The sequence below is a fragment of the Lontra canadensis genome, unplaced genomic scaffold (genome assembly GCF_010015895.1).
Source record: "Lontra canadensis isolate GAN:19392208 unplaced genomic scaffold, GSC_riverotter_1.0 scaffold122, whole genome shotgun sequence".
Taxonomy (NCBI): domain Eukaryota; kingdom Metazoa; phylum Chordata; class Mammalia; order Carnivora; family Mustelidae; genus Lontra; species Lontra canadensis.
Genome location: NW_022631116.1, coordinates 3,003,860 through 3,023,090, shown reverse-complemented (window position 1 = coordinate 3,023,090; position 19,231 = coordinate 3,003,860). Strand labels below are relative to the sequence as shown.

At 38.9% G+C, this 19,231-nt stretch overlaps 1 protein-coding gene across 5 annotated transcripts in view; it reads right to left on the bottom strand.

The window, feature by feature from the left end:
- AKAP10 (A-kinase anchoring protein 10) overlaps positions 1–19,231 on the bottom strand; it is a 77,592-nt gene that overhangs the window by 12,294 nt on the left and 46,067 nt on the right. For 2 of the 5 annotated variants that reach the window (XM_032841344.1, XM_032841342.1), the window contains exons 7-12: positions 18,705–18,828; positions 17,535–17,671; positions 14,203–14,347; positions 11,834–12,007; positions 6,841–6,950; positions 4,578–4,660 (exon numbers count right to left, since the gene is read on the bottom strand). In XM_032841344.1, the coding sequence (XP_032697235.1) occupies positions 4,578–4,660; positions 6,841–6,950; positions 11,834–12,007; positions 14,203–14,347; positions 17,535–17,671; positions 18,705–18,828 (773 nt within the window). Of the gene's footprint in view, positions 1–2,434; positions 2,467–2,506; positions 2,585–3,803; positions 4,014–4,577; positions 4,661–6,840; positions 6,951–11,833; positions 12,008–14,202; positions 14,348–17,534; positions 17,672–18,704; positions 18,829–19,231 lie in introns of those variants that run through there. The other 3 variants (XM_032841343.1, XM_032841346.1, XM_032841347.1) reach the window with 3 other exon arrangements.

Genomic DNA, 19,231 nt, shown 5'->3' with positions numbered 1-19,231 from the left:
TCTGTGGTTCCTACAGGTTATAATTTCCTGGATCCTCAACTGCTTCATTTGCAGAATAAGGAGGTAGTATCCACCGCTAAGGAATCTCCATTACTTGGGGTCTGAGAATACTTGGGAGTAGGGTTCTAGGAGTATCCTCAGAATAATAAAGTAATCTGGATAAGAAAACTGAGTGTGTTGGTTTAAAAAATAATACTTTTCTTAAATTAAATAAATATGATCCATAATCTTACCACCTAGATAATCTCTGAAGAAATCCCTTTAGAGTAATTAATTAAACCAACAAATATTTAATTAATGCCTATCTGCAGTAGGTATAATTTTAGAATCAGGAAATACAGTGCCAAATTTAAGACAGACAAAATCCCTGCTCTCAGAGAGGTGATATTATACTCATGGAAGAGAAACAGAGTCTAACAAGTATGCAAATAAATGAGTAAGATAATATCAGACAGTGGTAAGAAAATAAGGAAGTGGTATGTTAGTGGTACAGATAAGCTGAGATCATGTGGGCTGGGAAGTCCTCTCGGTCTGTTTGTCTGTTTGTTTTTTAAGATTTTATTTATGTACTTGACAGACAGAGACAACAGCAAGAAATGAAACATAAGCAGGGGGAGTGGGAGAGGGAGAAGCAGGCTTCCTGCTGAGCAGGGAGCCCGATGTGGGGCTCGATCCCAGGGACCCTGGGACCATGACCCGAGCCGAAGGCAGATGCTGAACAACTGAGCCACTCAGGTCCTCTCTGAAGAGCGAATACTTGCCATGAGAAAGAGCTCACGAAAGCCATGGCAGGGAGAACGGCAAATGGAGAGGCCCTAACAGAGATGGGACCTCAAAAAAGAATAAAGGAGATTTTAGTTAGATCCTAGTCCATGAAGCAGAGAGTGGCTCAAGGCAAGTTGTAGAGGCAGGCAGGGAACATTCAAAGGTCACAGCAAAGAGGCGAGCCAAAGCAACGGGAGAAGAGGTGGGTGGGTAATTAAGCAGTAAAGCAGATGGGGTAAGAAAATTCAAAAAGCAGAGGAAAAGGGTATAAAGGAAAGCAGAAGGAATTTCCCTCTTCTCATCCTTCCACTATGTTACATGCTTTGTGTATCCTTCCAGGAAATATATTATATATATTCTTCTAAAAATATCATATTCAAATCAAGACTTTAGGTACAAATCCCAGCTCACGAGAAACATAGGTGAGAAATGAGTGAGCTAAAAAAGCACGACCAGAAAAATCCAGAAGGCGGGGCATCTGACAGAATAACTAGCATGACAGGCTTGTGCCGAGTCACGGTCATAAAAGAGGGACTAAGCTAGATTAAAATAAACTCCAAGTTTATGTTCTTATTTGTATGCTTAGCACATAACATCATCTCCGGTCTTCTGAGTAAATGAATGGAACCTGCTGGCTCCTACTTTAGGTCATTTACTTACCACAAAAATACATTTAAAGACATGTCTGGACAGCTGAAGGAAGCACTGGGATCTGTGGATGCATTTACTCAAACTGCAGAAATTACTATTAATTACTTCATGTGGGAACGTCTCAATTACATCAATAATGCGAGTAACCTGACGGACCAGCTTGCTGGTGGATACAGAACCCTGCTGCCTCTACCTTCAAGCACAACTCAAATCTGACGGTTCTCCCACGACCTAAATCACGACCACCATCCTCCTCCTCTGCTTAGACCACGAACCTTGTTTCCCTGCCTCTCCTCTCAACCCCCTCCATTCTACTTTCCAAACAGCTGCCAAAGCCACACCTTTAAAACATGAATCACATCCTGGGACTCCCCTGCTCCAACTTTCAACACTTTCAACTTCCTACCACGGTCTGTGAGAACCGTCCGAAGCCCACCGTGTCCTCCGCTCATCCCCCTTCCTCCTCGATGGTCTTGCTGCTGCCTGATCGTGCCAGGCTCTTATGCTTCAGGGCTTGTCTTGGTCCTTCTGCCAAGAACCCCTTCCTGCAGGTCTTGCCAGGGCTTACTCCCCCATTTTGCTCAAATCTCTAGTCGAAATGCGACTTCCTCAGTTGAGACCTTTCCTGGCAACCATTTTCTTTCTTCCTTCCTTCCTTCTTTCCTTTCTTTCTTTTTTTTTTTTCCTAAGTAGACTTCAGGCCCAGCGTGAAGCCCAATGCGGGCTTGAGCTCACAACCCTGAGATCGGGACCTGAGCTGAGTTCAAGAGTCAGATGCTTAAATGACTGAGCCACCCAAGAGCTTCTCCAGACAACCCCTTTTATTTTTTTTCTTTTAAAGATTTTAATGTGTTTATTTATTTTAGGGAGTGAGAACATAAGCAGGAGGAGGGGGAGGGAGAGAGAATCTCCCAACCCTGAGATCATGTCCTGGGTCAAAATTAAGAGTCGGACGCTCAGTCAAATGAGCCACCCAGGCACCCTTGACAACCACTTTTAAAACAGAACTCCCCCTTATTCTTATGTTTATACGTGTGTGTACACACACACATACACACACACACACACACACACACACACACACACACACAGTATTTATCTGTTTATTGTCTCTTCCACTATAATGTGAGTTCCACAAGGGCTGGAGATTTCCTTTGCTTCTCAGAATCTAGAACGACAGATGCATAGAGCAGGCACTCATATTTTAGAACGAATAAGTAAATGCGTAATATGAAGAGACTCAATAAACAGAATGAGCAGAGATAGAGTGTGGGGGGAAAAGTTTCTTGTATATCTTTAGCTGCTAACTACATCTCTTGATTTGTATATATGTGTATATATATATCTATCCCTGGAAGCACCCAACACCCATACTCTAGAGCAGGAGCACTTCTTCATGAGGTGTCAGAGGAGTAAGACCAGCTTTTCAAAAAATTAATGAGCTGAGAAATTCTCTTAATCCTGGAGATGCCATTATCCTCACTGATAGAAGCTATCTGAGGACAACACAGAGCCCCTCCCAGCCAGTCCCCCGCAGAACTTGTCCAGCACTCCCTATGCTTCAAGGTGACCAGTAACCTCTTCCTCCAGTTCAGGTCTGACCTAACCAAAGCCGCGGCTAGACTCTTGAGTTTGACGGCAGGATCGGTATCTTCTAACCCGCCCCCTGAATATGAGTACACAGAGTCACTCAAAAATTATTTACTGACTGAGCTGTGAAGACTTCTTTCAGTCTTTAAACTTTTCCTGACCATGTACTTCAGACTTCTTTGGCAAAATAGGAAATAAAATCAATTATTTAAATACACTAAAAGGTGAAACAGGTAACAGGCCCTTTTTTTGGTCTAAATTATTTCAACAATTGTTGCATTTTTTTGCTTACTCTGTCAATGTAGATCTGACCCAAAAGTACACTGCTCCTCAACATAAAGTGGTGTGATTCATTCAAATAACAGTTGCATTAAAAATTAAACATAATATGGGGCGCCTGGCTGCCTCAGTCAGTAGAGGAACCCGCGACTCTTAATCTTGGTACTGAGTTTGAGCCCACGTAAAGTTTACTTAAAAAAAAAAATTTTTAAAATACACATAATAGGAATGTAGTCCTATTAAATTTAATAGGAAGATTAACAATAGCTCTTAATTTTAAACACACTATCAAAACAGAATACTTTTTCTTTTTAAAAAATTTTTAAAGATTTTATTTATTTATTTGAGAGAAAGAGAGAGGGAGCGAGTGTGTGTGCACACACGTGCAGGGGAGGTAGAAGCAGACTCCCCACTGAGCAGGGAACCTAATGTGAGGCGTGATGCCAGGACCCTGAGATCATGCCCTGAGCCAAAGGCAGACGCTTAACCAACTGAGCTACCCACGGGCCCCTGGAACATTTTCTTTTCCAAAAGTTAGTATCTTTTACTCAAGACAATACTGTCAATCCAATCACACTGAAAAATTTCTAGATCCCAAGTGAATGGATCCACATTGGTTTCCAAAATCTTCCTGTGTAAGACAAATTGTTTGGAAGTTGAGATCAGTCACAAATAATGTTCTGTCAGAAAAGACTTCCAGGTTTAACAACTGACTGAGCACTCTCCTGCTGATTAAACAAAGGATTTGAATTTCAACCTATTAATATTTTCCACAAATATTTCATAATAACTTTCAACAAATAAGAGGAAACTTAATGAACTAAAGGGTGTTCATTAAATTTGAAAGGTGACAAATATTCTTTCATAAAGATGTGCCTTCTGTCATGGTGAAGCAAGTTCATGAACTTTCTTTTTATATAATTTTTTTAATGATTTTATTTATTTATTGACAGAGATCACAAGTAGGCACAGAGGCAGGCAGAGAGGGGGGAAGCAGGCTCCCTGCTGAGCAGAGTGCCCCATGCGGGGCTCGATCCCAGGACCCTGAGATCATGACCTGAACCGAAGGCAGAGGCTTTAACCCAATGAGCCACCCAGGTGCCCCAGTTCATGAACTTTCATTCAGGGAGATGCAACTACACACAGCCCTTGGACTCAGTTGTGATATAAATACAAGTAAGAGCTAAGGCAGTTATTTCATAAGATAAACTATTTGTATCTTAAATGATCCTTCACTTACAGTCAATGACTAATGTGAGTGAAGGCTTAACAGAGTATAAAACACCACAAACCTTTTGATTTCTTTACATCAGGTTCAGGCTCAGATTCTCGGATGAATTGCCCCAAGTCACTTACTCTTCCAAATGTCATCTTCCTATATAAGTACAAAAAGAAGAACATGATTTCTAACAATCAATTTTAAATTAAGGAAAGAAAAATTTAAAAAAATGATTGACAGCTCATGTTATTCAGAGCAAAGCTTATTTCAAATAGAACCGTTCCCCCAAGAAAGCAAAATTAATCTTTAATTCAATGTAATTTTATTCAAAATCCCAGAAAGGTTTATGAAACATGATGCGTGAAGAGATAGCTCACAATTCTAAAATCTATATATGAGAAAAGGCGTAAGAAAAGCCAAGATAATTCTGTGAAAGAGATAAAAAGGTAGGAAGCTGCCCTAGATCAAAATGTGTATTATAAAGCTAAAGTAATTATATATAATAATTATACATCCTGTAAGTCTACAACAATATAAAACAAAGTTAAAAGGCAAAGAACACAGTGAAAGATCTTATTTAACAGATATTACTAATCAATAATGAAAGCTAAAAAACATACAGAATTCCAACAAGTCACTAAGAAATCATCCAAGAGAAAAACATAAAAAGGAGACGAACGGTCAGTTCACAGGAGAAAAACCTGAACAACCAACAAAATGCCAAAAGAAGCTTAATCTCAGGAGCAGTAGTCCAGATTGGTAAAAAGTCAAACATCTGATGTTATTTAAGGTCAATAAAGATGTGAAGAAAATTAGTATTTTTATTAATGGGTGGTAAGAAAGCAAAATATACATATTTTTAAAGGTAAGTCAGTAAGATCTATTAAAATTTAAAATCTGCTTCATGGTATAAAGAAGTCAATAAAAGGAAGTCTTCTGCTATTCTGTGTATAACAGTGAAAAATTGCAAACAACTTAAATACTCATCAATACCAAAAGGGCCGAATAGTGGCCACGGTTATGAGCCGTAATTAATATTATATGTAGAATACTACAACATAGTTAAAATGAGGTAAACTAACAAAGAAAAATCTCCAAAACTCACTGTGAATGAAAGCACGAGATACCGAATAGAGTGTGATGTCAGTTACATAGAAATTAGCAAACAAAAATACATACTATAACGTTAACAGTGATTATCCTGAGTAGGAAGGGGAGAGAATGAGTAGTGGAGTGTGACCACAGGGGACATTAGCTTTATCAATTTAATTTCTATAAGGGATTAATGTATTTGTAATTAAAAGGTAAAAAAAGAAAAAGAAACTCTGTGATGCCAAGGTATTATTTCACTTTGGGCACAGTGAGTCTTGCTTTAGGACTACTGTTCCTAGTAAGTCCTCATTTCAAATGTGATTGCAATACACCAACGGATACAAATTTGTCCTTTGAGAAAAATATCAGAAAGATGCCAAAACCATAACACTAAAACAAACACTGAAAACTATCTTTAAAGATGTGGAAAAGTCATTACTTCTCCATTTCTGACCCATTTTATACATTATCTGTTAAAATTTATTTATTTTACACAGCAAAATACTTACAGAAGTAAACCATCTTGCAATTGACAGACTTTTTTTTTTTAGATTTTATTTATTTGACAGAGAGAGAGAGAGAGAGAGAATGAGAGAGAGAGCATAAGCAAGGAGAGCGACAGACAGAGGGAGAGGGAGAAGCAAGAGTAGGGAGCCAGACGCAGGGCTCAATCCCAGGACCCTGGGATCAGGACCTGAGCCAAGGCAGCCGCTCAATTGACTGAGCCTCCCAGGCACCCCAACAGACTGTCTTAATTAAGGCTGTAAGTAAATGAAACAACCATTCCCTAATAAATACAACCTTTGCTAATTAATCCAATAGGCTTACTGTCCACCATTTGCCAATAAGTGGCGGAGCCAAGATTAAAACCGAGGAAGTCACTCCTGAGCCTCCACTCTTAACTGTGGTCTACTGTATACTCTATGTAAAAATGTAACAGTAGATTATAAACAATTTTTAAATTTTAAATAAAAAAATAAAAGATGCAAAATTCAGCAGACTTGTAAAAATTCTCGACACCAGGGGCGCCTGAGTGGCTCAGTGGGTTAAAGCCTCTGCCTTCCGCTCAGGTCATGATCTCAGGGTCTTGGAATCAAGCCCCGCATCAGGCTTTCTGCTCGCAGGAGCCTGCTTCCCCCTCTCTCTCTCCCTGCCTGCCTCTCTGCCCACTTCTGGTCTCTGTCAAATAAATAAATAAAATCTTAAAAAAAAAAAAAAAAATTCTCGACACCAGTTAAACTTACCCTGCATATGTCCGCTGATACAGAGATTCTGGGTCCAGACTCGCAGCATCCACAATTATCGCTTCATCAAAATTTTTCAGAATTTTAACACTGGCTTTTTTCATACTGGACTACAAGAGAAATTGTAAAATTAATAGTTATTCAGGAATCAAACAGTCCTAAGTTTGGATTATGACAGAGTTGTACAAAATCTTCGGTATTTGAAATACACGTAATTCTCACTCAACTTCATCATTATGGAGATGTTGAACAGCAATGATTATGAAATTACACCTCAAAATACAACTATGGGAGGAAAGTACAGTATTACAATGTAAACACACACATTAATTGCCAAATCTGTTTGTTTTCTTAATGATCTAAGTTCCAACAAATGTGCTATCCTCATGGGTATTACATTCCCAAGTGTGCAGGACTCGCATCCACGCAGACATAGTTCAGCTAACTTTTACAAATAAACATGAATACTTTTGACTTTCAGTGAGGCTATGTGACAAAGGAGAAGCTAAAGAAAACTTTCTAAAATGACCAGCTAGATGAGTATAGTAAGTTCCCCTCCAGCATGTCATCTCCCACTCCTCATCCCACAAAAAAGTCAGAATTGGTATTTCTAGGAAATACTGGAGCCACGGGTTTTCCTAGATATTCCACCTCTAAAAATTCAATTGCAGCCAGACTTAGCTCCACAGAATGACTAATATACAAGAATATTATTCACTGTAGCATTGTTTAAAATAACAAAAGATGGGAATGTGCTTAATATACATGACTAAGGTATAGGTTAAATTAAAATAAAAACTGAACAGACACTTATTATAGAACACAACCTACAATGTGGGGGAGGGGGTTCTCTTTATGTACCAAGAAGGGTAAATATAATTAAGAAGAGGCACTAGGGTGCCTGGGTGGCTCAGTTGGCAAAGCGCCCCCTTCGGGTCAGTTCGGGTCCTGCATTGGGCTCCCTACTCAGTGGGGAAGTATGCTTCTCCCTCTGCTTCTCCCTCCATGGCTTGTGCTCTCCCTCTCGCTCACTCTCTTTCTCTCAAATAAATTAAAATTAAGAAAAAAAAAAAAGTATCCAAAAGAAAACTATTAGAGCTAACAAATGAATTTAGTAAAGTTACAAGGTACAAGATCAGCACATAAAGTTTACTCCTATGCATTACCAATGAAGGATAAGAAAATGAAATTAAGAAAATAATTCTGTTTATAATGGCATCAAAAAGAATAAAATATTCAGGGAAAAAAAGACCCATGGAAATACAAAACTTGTACACTAAGACCCACAAAACAATGATGAAAGAAATTAAAGACAGCTTAAATAAATGGATGACATCCCACGTTCATGGACTGGAAAAAGACTTATTTAATACTGTTAAAATGGCAATAGAGCCCAAAGGAATCTACAGATTCAATGAAAACCCAATCTTGAAATTCATATGAAATTGCAAGGGACCCAGAATAGCCAAAATAATCTGACAATTGAATAAAACAAAGTTGGAGGACACACAGTCCTGATTTCAAAACTTGTAAAGCTGCAGTAATCAAAACAATGTAGTACTGGCATAAGATACATGTAGATCAATGTAGTAGAACTGAGAGTTCCAGAAATAAACTGGTATACCTAAGGTCAAATGATTTTTGACAAAGATGCTAAGATCGTTCAATGATAAAAGAATAGTTCTATCAACAGATGGTTCTGGGACAACTAGATATCCACATGCAAAAAAAAATAAAGTTGGCCCTACCTCACACAACATGCAAATTAAGTCAAAATGGATCAAAGGCCTAAAACTCTTAGAAGAAAATACAGATGGGTACGGGGAGTGACTGCTTAATGTTCCATTTGCGAGGTTTCCATATGGGGCGATGAAAAAGGCTGGAACCAGATAGTGGTAATAGTTGCACAACACTGAATATACTAAATGTCACTGAATTAGACACTTTATAATAGTTAACTTTGTTAGGTGAATTTTATCTCAATTTTTAAAAAATTGTATTTCTATATGCTTACAATGAAAATATGAATATAAGAAAAAATTCCCTTTATAATAGTATCAAAAAGAATAAAATATTTATTTATTATTATTATTTTTTTAAAGATTTTATTTATTTATTTGAGAGAGAGACAGTGAGAGAGAGCATGAGCAAGGAGAAGGTCAGAGAGAGAAGCAGACTCCCTGCGGAGCCGGGAGCCCGATGCGGGACTCGATCCCGGGACGCCAGGATCATGACCTGAGCCGAAGGCAGTCATCCAACCAACTGAGCCACCCAGGCGTCCCAAAAAGAATAAAATATTTAAAAGAAATTGAAGAAATACAAAACTGATACTTGAAAACTACGAAATGTTATTGGAAGAAATTAAAGAAGATTTGAAATAAATGAAAGGTATCCTATGTTCATGGGTCAGAATATTTAATATCATTAAGACGGCAATTCGTCCCAAACTGATCGATGGAACTTATGCACTTCCCCATCCGAATCCTGGCTGGAGTCTTCATAGAAGTTGACGAACTGATCCTTAAATGTATTTGAAAACTCAAGGGACCTCAAATAGTCAAAACAATCTTGAAAAAGAAGAACTAAGTGGGAAGACTCACTTCCTTCCTGATTTCAAAACTTGTTACCCAAGCAAAGGTAATTAGGACAGAGTTAAACACTTGTCATTTCAGCTAAGAATTCTACTTCTAGGTATATATATATATATATATGAGAAATGAAAACCTATATCCACACAAAAACTTGTACAGCAGCATTATTCATAATAATCAAAAGAGAGAAACAATCCAAATGTCCATCAATTGATGTATAAACAAAATGTGGTATGTGTGTACAACAGAGTATTATTTGGCCATAAAAGGAATAGAGTTCTGGGGTGCCTGGGTGGTTCAATCAGTTGAGCGCTGGACTCTTGATTCTGGCTCAGGTCATGATGTCAGGGTCCTGGGACCGGACCCAGTGTCAGGCTCCCTGCTCAGTGGGGAGTCTGCTTCTCCCTCTGCCCCTCCCCTTAGCTCATGCTGTCTCTCTCTCTCTAGTAAATGACTTTTTTTAAACCACCACCACCACCAACAAAACAAACAAAAAAAGGAATAAAGTGCTGATACATGCTAAACATGGCTGAACCTTGAAAACAGCACACTAAATGAGAGAAGGATGTCGCAAAAGACCAAACATCATATGGTTCCAATTATCTGAAATGTCCAGAATAGGCAAATCTATAGAGACAGAAAGTAGATTAGCAGTAGCCTAGGGTTGGAAGAATTGGGAGGATATGGATGGTATTAGTTAAAGGACACAGGGTTTCTTAGATGAAAAACTTTAAACTGGCTTTGGTGACAGTTGAGCAACTCTATGAATATACTAAAATCACTAAATGATACAACATAAATGGGTGAACTGTATGGTATATGAATTATATCTCAATAAAGCTGTAGTGAAAAAAGAGTATATACAAACTGATTTCAATTACATAAAACTAAATAGGTAAAACTAACCAATGCCATCAAAAATCAGGATAGTAGCTATTCTAGCAGGAAGGACGGTGACTAGAAGAGGGCACAAGAGGGTTTATGACATACTGATAATGTCATGTTTCCTGATCTGGATGCTAGATACACAGATCAAGTCTGTTTATGAAAATTCTTCAAGCTACATATAGTTATGATATACTGAGTTTTCTGTATATATATTATACTTCAACCAAAAATGTAAGAATACATTTTAAGGTCAGCAGCTAGACCTTTTAAGTGCTGAAGTAACAACTAAACATTCTAGCCTATCTCAAAAAGCAAAATGGCAACCACATTCGGCAGGTCACCAGCTACATAAGCTAAATAGGAAGAAAACATACCAAGGAGAGCCTTGTTGATGGTGATAAATAGTACTGTCACAGAAACTAAGAAAATTTATCCAAGGCCCTGTGTCAAAAAATCTGAAGTGTTATTTATGTGTCAACAATGTGATGAGAAAATAATTATGCTACGTTATGCTGAAGAACACTAGACAGGGAATATGTTCTGGATCTACACTTACTGTGTGATTTTAATACAATTAGTTAACTTCGTAATATCTTCCTAGACCTCTTCTCTTGGCGACAACCCATTTCATCCAATTTGGGGGAGAATCAGATAAGGTTTGATATAGGAAAGCACTCCAAAAAACCAAAAAAGATTAAGGAAATGTACAACGGCACTACAGTTCAAAATGAAACCAGAAACTCTTCAGTGAAATACAATATTAAGAATTGTGAAGGGGGGGGGCGCCTGGGTGGCTCAGTGGGTTAAGCCGCTGCCTTCAGCTCAGGTCATGATCCCAGGGTCCTGGGATCGAGCCCCGCATCGGGCTCTCTGCTCAGCGGGGAGCCTGCCTCCTCCTCTCTCTCTGCCTGCTTCTCTGCCCTACTTGTGATCTCTGTCAAATAAATAAATAAAATCTTTAAAAAAAAAAAAAAAGAATTGTGAAGAATTATTCTAGGGGTTCCTGGGTGGCAGTCGGTTACGTCCAACTCTTGGTTTCAGCTCAGGTCTGATCTCAAGAAGATCAAGTCTACTCCATTCAGTGTGGAGTCTCCTTGGGGTTCTCTCTCCTCCTCTCCCTTCCGCTCATGCTCACACGCACTGTCTCTCTCAAATAAATAAGTAAATCTTAAAAGAAAAAGCATCTCAAATGTAGTCACTAAAATTTCCCAAATAATTCCAAAAAGAGCTCTTCAGAGGCTATAAACGCATGTCCTGTTGTCTGATTACTGAAAGAGCCACAGCTGTAGTGTCAGGCAGAGTAACGGCCTGAATGAAACAACACAGTACCTTCCAATATAATACACTGTTAATCACTATGACATGTTTATTAAGACATATAGTAAGTAGGCTAATTTTATTTTCTACTTTGCTTCTTCTACAACAAAAACTTCCAAACTGTATCTGCTACTGGTATTTGAAGGAAAGGATCTGTACACCTCTCTTCCAATCGCCAGAGGCCAATTGATGAGTACCTGAGAAGCCGAGCTATCCGGACCACCGGGGTGAGAGTCATCAGGAGGGCCCACAGAGCCGTGGGCAGTCAGGGAAACATTTCCTCCCAGAAATTCATCTCCTCGGACCGAATGGATGAGATCATTCAAATACTTATAATAAAGATTGCTGGACAAAAAGCCAGGCAAAAAGACCTGGAAGAGAGGACAAGCATCATTTTAAAGGTGGATTCAAATACAATTAAAACTTTATTTGAAAACAAAGTTTTACGCACAATTCCACCAGCTAGCACACAGGGCTTTCCCTTTCCTTGTTACGCTCCAAGTATTACCCCTTCGTGTACAGTTTATGTTGTAACTAAAATTACGAGTACAATTTATAGGTGTCCCCCCACCCAAAAGCTTGCCATAAAACTATTACATAGACTTGATATTTAGACTTCTTAGTACGAGAAAACATGCAGGGAGTGGATCTAATCTGAAATGAGATTTTTCCGGTTATAAAGTCTTTATGTATATATTATTATTATTATTTTTTTTTTTTACTTCTAAACTAATTTCCTTAAGATAAATTATCAGGCGTGTGATTATGGAGTTAAACAGTGTGAGTGTTTTAGCTTTTTTTTTTTTTTTTCTTAAAGATTTTATTTATTTGAGAGAGAGAGAGAGAGAGAATGAGAGAGAGAGCATGAGAGGAGAGGGGTCGGGGAGAAGCAGACTCCCTGCTGATCAGGGAGCCCGATGTGGGGCTCGATCCCGAGACTCCTGGATCATGACCTGAGCCCAAGGCAGTTGCTTAACCAACTGAGCCACCCAGACGCCCTGTTTTAGCTTTGAGATATATGGTCAATTTACTCTTCAGAAGGATGCTGTCAATTTCTATCACTGGCAATATATCAAGGTCTCCGTTTTGACACAGGCTTTCCAACACCAGATATGTTTTTCCAAATCACTGTTAATAAGTGCATAATGATAATATGGATATTTTTATTTACATTTAAAAATTATGGGTGGGGGGATGGGTGAGCCTGGTGGTGGGTATTATGGAGGGCACGTATCACATGGAGCACTGGGTGTGGTGCATAAACAATGAATCTTGGAACACTGCATCAAAAACTAACGATGTATTTTATGGTGACTAACATAACACAATAAAAAAAATAAACATTATTAATGATGCTGAATAAGTTTCCATGTTTATTACTGGCATTTCCTACTACCAACTTTTCCTTCAGAGCAGTTAGCACATGACTGTAAGTTGTCTGTGTTTAATGTGTGCCTTCATTATAGACAGAGGTCCAGAAGAGCAGAAGCCACGTTTCTTCTGTTTATCACTGAAATGCCGATACCTAACACAAAAATTCTCAAAGTACTGATGAAAAAATCATCCACGTCTTTTTCTCATTTATCTACTTGACAGTATTCTTAAAATTAGTGTAAGTTCTTTACATATGCACATTTTATAAGAAATATTTTCACATTGTTTTTCTCTGTATTTTAATTTTCTTTTATTAAGAAAGTTTACATTCTTTGTATGATACAGATTTGGAACTTTTCCTTTATGATCAGAAAGATTTTAATTTTAATCATGAAAAAATTTTCATCTCTGGGCAATAGCTGATACTCTATTCAGTTTATACCATGAGCTTTTCAATGATTTGATTTTTATATGTAACTCTTCCACGTTTCTGAAATTCAGTTTTTACATGTATTATTCAACAATGCTTACTTAATCCTTTTCCACGTAGATACACATGACATATATAAGCAATATAACTTCATGGGCTTATCCTGGGCTCTGTGCAATTCCTGGTAAAATCTGCTCTAGTTCATTAGAAAAAGAAATCATTCACAAATTCTAATACCTTATTATTAAGCTATTAGTGATACCCCATGAGTTACAATATACGAAACTAGTGTTCAAACCTCATTGATAGATACTGGTAAAATGTTTGGATCATTTTAAGCAAATTTGCCCAATATTGCTATCTAATTATTTTTGAAAATTCAATAATAAAGGCAGTAATAATAGCCACTAACATATTTTAATGCTTATATGTGTTGGATGTAATGCTAGTAAGAAGAACTTTATACGTCTTACCTCATTTTCCTCCTTAAAATAACTTCTGGGTAAGTATCCACATTATCTCCATTTTAGAGGATAACGGAAACCAGAATTAAAGAATTTCAGTAACAGCCTGAGGTCACTCAGCCTATCAAGGCTAAAGTAATACATACAAAGTCAGACTCAAGGCCTCTGCTCTTAACCACTATGCTCCACTGCTTTAATTTTCCAGTTTTGTTACACTTGGTTTTTTCCCATGTTATGTTTTCTGGGTTTCACCAGCAAAAATTTCCTGCAGTTTAATATTTTTGAAGTTCTTGGTTACCTTCTCCATGGTTGTCCAGGCCTGACGTAATGGAGTTGTGAAACAGTTAGGGAGTGGCCCACCTTCCCTGCAGATATTGGATTCAATTTCTAATCGTACAACATCATCAAATCCAAGAGGATGTGTGGCCTGGAGGGAGAAGTACCTGTGGTATAAAGACAGCCAAAGTCAAACCAAATTGCCTAGCCAGGATAAGCAACTTCTGGCACCTACTCTTTTATGAAGCTACTTGATTCAGCCTGTGGACCTAGGACTTGAGAGCTGGCTAAGAAGCCGTGCTGCAACCTTTATTCCCACAGCCCCAAAGGCATCTGGGTCAACTTGCTACCTTTCTCTGTCCTTCCATTTTCCTTAGTTCTTGTTTTAAGATTGCTGAGGGTCAGGCTACAAAGAGACAAAGAAACCAATCACACATATTTAATGGGCCCCTATTCTCTGTTCAACACCCAGGAGACAGAAATGGACTTAAAAGAGGGTAAGACACAGTTCTTCCCTCTGGAAAGGGAGCAGAAAAGATCTCTGCATCGGACACAATGAGAAAACACCACTGTAGCTACAAGGCACAAGTCAAACATGCAGGAATTCAAACTACGATAGTGCTGAGGGTCAAGTAGATGGATTTCACGTATTTGGATAGAATGACAGGACTTGATGAGGAGTGGGTGTAGAAGGGAAAAGGAGTAATCAATGATACCTCAAAGATTTCTAACTTCACAAGATATAATGCAAAACTACTGTTTTGGTAAGTGGATTATAAGGTAGACACCAAAGAAAGGATTAAAAGCAAAAAATATATGCATGTTCTCTTCCAAGCATTCTAGGGACTTCCAAATCTTGTCTATGATACAAACACAGAAAGACTGATCAGGTGTGATTGTGATGATACATACATAAGATACAAAACCAAACAGGCATGGGGGCCTGGGTGGTTCAGTCGGCTGAATGTCCAACTCTTGATTTCGGTTCAGATCATGATCTCAGGGTCATAGGATGGAGCCCACTGTCGGGCTCCACACTCAGCAGGGAATCTGCTTGAGAGTCTCAATTCTTTCCCTCACTGTCTGCTCCTTCCCCACCTCATATGCTTGCTCGCACTCTCCCTCTCAAATAAAAAAATAAATAAATAAATCTTTTAAAAACCTCAAGAACTGGGATTGGTGAAATCAAATTTGACACAATGAACTTGACAAAGTGACAGTGCCAGTGGGATGCCATACAGCAATCTTCATTTAAAAATGGCTCCCAGGGACGCCTGGGTGGCTCAGTTGGTTAAGCGGCTGCCTTCGGCTCAGGTCATGATCCCAGCGTCCTGGGATCGAGTCCCACATCGGGCTCCCTGCTCAGCAGGGAGCCTGCTTCTCCCTCTGCCTCTGCCTGCCACTCTGTCTGCCTGTGCTCTCTCTCTCTGACAAATAAATAAATAAAATCTTTAAAAAAATAATAATAATAATAATAAAAATAAAAAAAAAAATAAAAATGGCTCCCAATGTGAAAATGGGATCCAGTGGGCAAACAGGGTCTCTGCTCTGGGTGGCTACTGAACTCCAGCCAGGACCTTAGTACTAGGGACACTCTTCTGTTTTAGCATTAAAATAAAATTAAAAAAAAATTTTTGTTGTTATTAGCCTTTTCTTAACAAATAGTCTCCCAACTTGCAAAAATTAGCTAGCAAATATTCCTCCATGATTTGAATTTTGGGGTACTCCAGACCAAATTTCTAAAAGAAAACACTTGCTATTTCCAAATCCATATTAGCAATGTTTCTTATGTAGTATTTCCCACAAATGTATTATACTAAAACAAACACGGGGAAAATATGAAGAATTGCAAGCCAGCTCAAGTTCTGCCACTAACCTGCCCTGTGACTTTGAGAAAAAAGAGTCTTCATTTTCTCATCTGCAAAATGGGAAAACTAGACTAGATCCCGAATCTGGCTACCCATCAGCATCATCTGGGGTATCTTCTAAAAATAATGATTCCTGGGTCATGCCTCAAACGTGCTGAATCAGAATAGCAGAGGGCTAGAAATCTATTTTTAACAAGCTTCCAGCTGGTTCTTATGCAGACAGCCCAGCACGGACCTGCAGAGCAGTGCTCAGGAACCGCTGACCTAGATGCGCTCAGCTCTCTTGCAACCCTGACATCCTGTGGTTTTCCTCTACTGTCAAGTTATCCTCTCAGCGGTTGCTTGTGGATACAAATAGCACATTCCTTTTCTTTACAGAATTAAGAAAAATTAAATGAAAATTAAAAGACTGACACAGCTGGGGGCGCCTGGTGGCTCAGTCGTTAAGCCTCTGCCTTCAGCTCAGGCCCTAATCCCAAGGACCTGGGATCAAGCCCCGCATCAGGGTCCCTGCTCAGCGGGAAGACTGCTTGCTTCTCCCTTTCCCACTCCCCCTGCTTGTGTTCCCTTTCTTGCTGTGTCTCTGCTAAATAAATAAATAAAATCTTAAAAAAAAAAAAAAAGAAAAGGGTGGGGCACCTGGGTGGCTCAGTGGGTTAAAGCCTCTGCCTTCAGCTCAGGTCATGATCCCAGGGTCCTGGGATCGAGCCCCGCATCGGGCTCTCTGCTCAGCAGGGAGCCTGCTTCCTCCTCTCTCTCTCTCTCTCTCTCTCTGCCTGCCTCTCTGCCTACTTGTGATCTCTGTCTGTCAAATAAATAAATAAAATCTTTAAAAATAAATTAATTAAAAAAAAAAAGGGTGACACAGCTGACCACAGGCTTATCACTCGACTGACCAGATGTTATCAGTTCTGTTCACTGTAAGATTTTGCCATCCTCTCATTTTCAATGAAGACCAATGAAAAACTCTTATTCAGTGAGTAATAACTTGGCTGCGCAGATCTTTACCAGAAATATGATACACCTGTACATAGATACCTAATACCCTTTACAATACATTCCCTTTAGTTTCATCTTCCTCTTACATTCCCTACGCAAGTTTTACTTACCCAAACTCAAGTTTCCTGAAAGTGCCACACCCTAAGTTTCTCTGACTTTGCTTGTGCCAATGCCTCTGTCTAGAATGTTCTTTCCCGCCTTCTCTGGCTAGCAAAATTCAATTCATTATTCAGGTTCCAATTTAAATCTTTCTTCTGTGAAACCTCCCTAACTCCACCACCGTCATCCTTCTTGCCACACACAAACCACCCATTCCCCTAGCAGAAATATTTTTTCCTAAGAATCCTAAAATGTTCCATAGGAAAAGATGCTTTTATGCTATTCCCTGTGAGCTCCTTGACAGCAAAAACTGGATTTGTCTTTACTTCTGATATACATATCAAATACTCAATATTTGCCAGACGCTGAAGACATCAATAAAACTCACTTGTCATATAAAATCATGGCATCGTTCTGTGCCTCCTGTCCATCATACTGGCCCTTTTTGGCAGCAAGTTGCGACTGGAAGTTATCTGCTGCCAACCAGAACTGTAAGATATTCACTGCATCCTCTTTTTCCATGTACTAGGAAGGAAAAATACAAAAGAAGAACACAAGACTATCAACAGATTTCTCTAACCATCTCTAATCCATAACCCCAACCATTAAAAATGTAAGACATATACAAAAAACAGAAACAGAAACAGATGTACTTGTTCGGTTCATGCCAGTCAGCAACTCACAGTCCCTCTTGAGACTGTAAAGTTGAAGATCATTCTCATAGCGGGGGAAAAAACCAAACAACTAACAAAAACCCCACCACCTGCTGGGTACAAACTTAAGTGAACTGGAGTCAGAATCAAAGTAAAGATGATCCGTGGTCCCTCAGGGCCTAACATACAAAAAGTAAACTAAGCAGACCAAGTCTTTTAAACCCAACACTTCCATCCCTCCATGCAGCCACCGCAACCTGAACAAATGGGGCCTTACACTTACGGGAAACAGAGGGAGTGAGAAAGCAAATCAACCAAAAGCTCTGTTCTTGGGAGAGGCCGAGTGCAAGTGTACATCTACATTAATGTTTCGTGAGCCTGGAAAATCCTCTCCTCTCTACTTAATAGTCATTTGCTTTTGCAACGAAAGAATTTCGTTTGCTGAAACCTAACAAATATGCCTCAAAGAGATTAATCTACTCATTGCTTGAGAAATCCTATCAGGTGGCTAAAATAAAAGTGGTGATAGTAGGAAAAAATTTACTCCTTTTCTTTCTCTCTTCTGAAGTCTGGTCCACAAATATGTGTGCCCTGGAATCAAGTATCAAGTCTATGGCTCCAGATAATTAAAAATAGGCATTATCTTATAAGAAGTTTAATTAAGTTTTCAAAATTAGAGTTATTTTACACTGAGTTTTCATGTTCTCTTTAATCTGACTGATATGCCATTAACGTACTCTTGCCATTAGGTGTACAACTTAACATAATAAAATTATTTCATTCCAGTGATCTTTTTGGAAATGATTTGGCTCTTCCATGTTATTTTCTATAGAAGGGGGCCCCAGCATTTCTAGTTTAGAGGCTGGAATGCTCTAACAGAGTGTGAAAGGAAATGCAGACTTTACCTCAGAGAAATAAAAGAGGGCTGACTCACAGAAGAGAATGTCAGCCAGGTAAACAGTCCCACTGGTCAGCACTTCAATCTGGTATTTACAGAAATGGTGACTTCGCAGAAACTCACTAAAGTGCCTGCACGTGGACAAAAAGGGAAAATTTGAGGGAACGATCAAGGAAAGAGCTTAACTGGGAAAAATATACTCTTTCCATTCTGTGCCTAGTATATCTTAAAAGCCTAGGTCAACACTACCTCTCCTCCCATGGTGTCGTTCCTGGTTCCTAGCCCTGGAAGTAATCTCTCCCACCTCTTAGAAACTTTGTAGCTTTCCTCTGGTATGTGACACAAACTACCTCATATTACATGTAACCAAAGAACATACCCTACTTCTCTTAATAGGCTGTAACTTCCTTCAAAGCAGGTACTATATCTAACTATGCCTTGCAAAGAGCACCCTTTTCATAAATACTAAATGAATAAATATGTACATTTTTTTCCTTGCGGGCATGCAACAGTAATTCATCTAAAAAAAAAAAA